This window comes from Austrofundulus limnaeus, unplaced genomic scaffold, assembly GCF_001266775.1.
Source record: "Austrofundulus limnaeus strain Quisiro unplaced genomic scaffold, Austrofundulus_limnaeus-1.0 Scaffold1, whole genome shotgun sequence".
NCBI lineage: Eukaryota > Metazoa > Chordata > Actinopteri > Cyprinodontiformes > Rivulidae > Austrofundulus > Austrofundulus limnaeus.
In genome coordinates this window covers 6761851-6764162 of record NW_013952403.1, presented here as the reverse complement: position 1 = coordinate 6764162, position 2312 = coordinate 6761851, and the positions used below count along the sequence as shown (strand labels likewise).

At 42.0% G+C, this 2312-nt stretch overlaps 2 protein-coding genes across 2 annotated transcripts in view; both read left to right on the top strand.

Moving 5' to 3' along the window:
• The window catches only part of LOC106514140 (protocadherin gamma-A10), a 2367-nt gene extending 1861 nt beyond the window's left edge, over positions 1 to 506 (top strand). The window contains exon 2 of the mRNA XM_014003264.1: positions 467 to 506. Coding sequence (XP_013858718.1) covers positions 467 to 506 — 40 coding nt within the window. The remainder of the gene's footprint in view (positions 1 to 466) is intronic.
• The window catches only part of LOC106514134 (protocadherin gamma-A11), a 3737-nt gene continuing 1504 nt past the window's right edge, over positions 80 to 2312 (top strand). The window contains exon 1 of the mRNA XM_014003251.1: positions 80 to 2309. Coding sequence (XP_013858705.1) covers positions 570 to 2309 — 1740 coding nt within the window. The 5' untranslated portion in view covers positions 80 to 569. The remainder of the gene's footprint in view (positions 2310 to 2312) is intronic.

Below are 2312 nucleotides of genomic sequence, written 5' to 3'. Positions count from 1 at the left end.
ATTTTATATGGAAAATAACTAATATATTGATTTATTTATTTGTTTGTATGTTTGTTTGTCTGGTGTTCTAATCTGCATTTTTACAAGTGCATTAAGTTCACAGACATTGTAATAAAAGTAAAAGATGATGTCATTGTTTATTAGTTTTTTATCTGTTTCTAGAGATTTTTACACATTACTTTATTTTCTTTTACAACCTTAAAGCTAAATAAGAAACAGTTTTAAACTTATTTTTATTYATCCTGGTAAGAGTCTGATTATTAGGTGTAAAAACACTGCTCTTATAAATTTACCGTTTTTTTTTCTCCCAATAACTTCCTCTAAGGGCCGCTGTTGGTCTTTACAGCAAATATACTGCTTATAAAATGTAACTACACCTCCTTTTCTCCTGTCTTTGTACCACGGATGGCAGGACGTTCGCTCTTTCTTTCCATCTGTGATTTCCGCACGGATCTATTTGTTGTAGCGCGGAGGATTATTTACACATCAACAAGGGGAAGCCTTGAATAACATTTGAACGGTGTTCGGATTTTTTTTTTTTCTTCAAATGGACTGATTGTTTCGGTAATATGTCATACAACGGCAGGAAGCGCACGGTATGGCAAGTACAGGCCTGTATTCTTGCTTTTCTTATCGAGGCCACGCATTCTCAGATCCGCTACTCTGTCCCGGAGGAAATGAGAAAGAGCTCCTTTGTGGGAAATATAGCTGAGGACCTGGGTGTCAACTCCAAAAGATTGAAAGCAGGCGGTGCACGTATCGTTAGTGGCGACAGCAGCGAGTATATCAGGTTGGATTTAGACAAAGGGATCCTGGTGGTGGGAGAGAGAATAGACAGGGAGCAGCTCTGCGGGCAGACGTCGCCCTGCAGCTTGAATTTTGAGGTGATTATGAGCAACCCAATGCATCTGCACAGCGTTGTAGTGGAAGTCCTTGATGTTAATGATAACGCGCCCTTTTTTCACGAGAAAGAAATGCACATAGAAGTTRTYGAATCAGCTCTTCCAGGAACAGAAATACTGCAGGTGAGCGCAACAGATTTAGACGTCGGCATCAATGCTTTGCGCGGGTATACCTTACATCCAACCACGCAGTTTAACATTAAGGTTCTGTCCAGCCCGAATGGTCATAAATACGCGCAGCTGTTTCTGTCTGGCGCTTTAGACAGAGAGAAAGAGGAGAAGCTGCTCCTCACGCTCACTGCTGTGGACGGGGGTGAACCGCAGCGATCGGGGATTCTAAAAGTACACGTCACCGTCAGGGACACGAACGACAACGCCCCCGTTTTTACGCAACCGATTTTTAAGGCCCTTGTGAAAGAAAACGTTCCAAAAGGAGTGTTAGTGGTGAGCTTGAGCGCGTCAGATGCGGATGAAGGGATGAACGGACGCGTGACGTATCACTTTAATCGCATGTCCAGTGAAGCTGCAAAGCTTTTCAATTTGGATGAAAATAGCGGCGACTTAACTGTGAACGGTTTGATTGATTATGAAGAACACAAAATATATGAAATAGGCGTGCTGGCAAAAGATCAAGGTGGACAAAGCACGTCGACAAATGTAATAATTGAMGTCATAGATATAAATGACAACGCGCCTTTAATAACACTGACCTCGTTTTCTAATGCTGTAGCAGAGGATTCCCCCAWAGGAACAACTATAGCGATCATAAATGTAAAAGATTTAGATTCGGGTAAAAATGGAAAACTTGACTGTTCTGTTAACGCTAATATACCATTCACAATCCAGTCTTCTCTGAAAAACTATTACACTCTGGTAACAAATGGTGTCCTGGACCGGGAGCGTCACCCCGAATATAATATTACTATCACGGCTGTGGATGAAGGCAGTCCATCCCTCTCCACAAACAAAACAATAAATCTGAAAATATCAGACGTGAATGATAACGCTCCAGTTTTTGAAAGGAGTGTTTATGAAGCTCATATCATGGAGAATAATAACCCTGGTTTATCTGTGTTTTCTGTAAGTGCGCATGACGCAGATTCCGGGCAAAATGCACGCGTTTCATATCTACTTATTGACGCTGACATGAACGGCAGCCCAATTTCCTCTTACATATCTGTAAATGCAGAGAGTGGTGTGATACAAGCAGTTCGATCATTTGACTTTGAGCAAATTAAAAATATACACATCAATTTAAGAGGACAGGATGGAGGCTCGCCACCCTTAAGCAGCAACGTTACTGTTAAATTAAATATCCAGGATCAGAACGATAACCCCCCTCAGGTTCTGTACCCGATCCAGACCGGTGGCTCTGTGGTGGCTGAGATGGTGCCTCGTTCAGTAGATGTG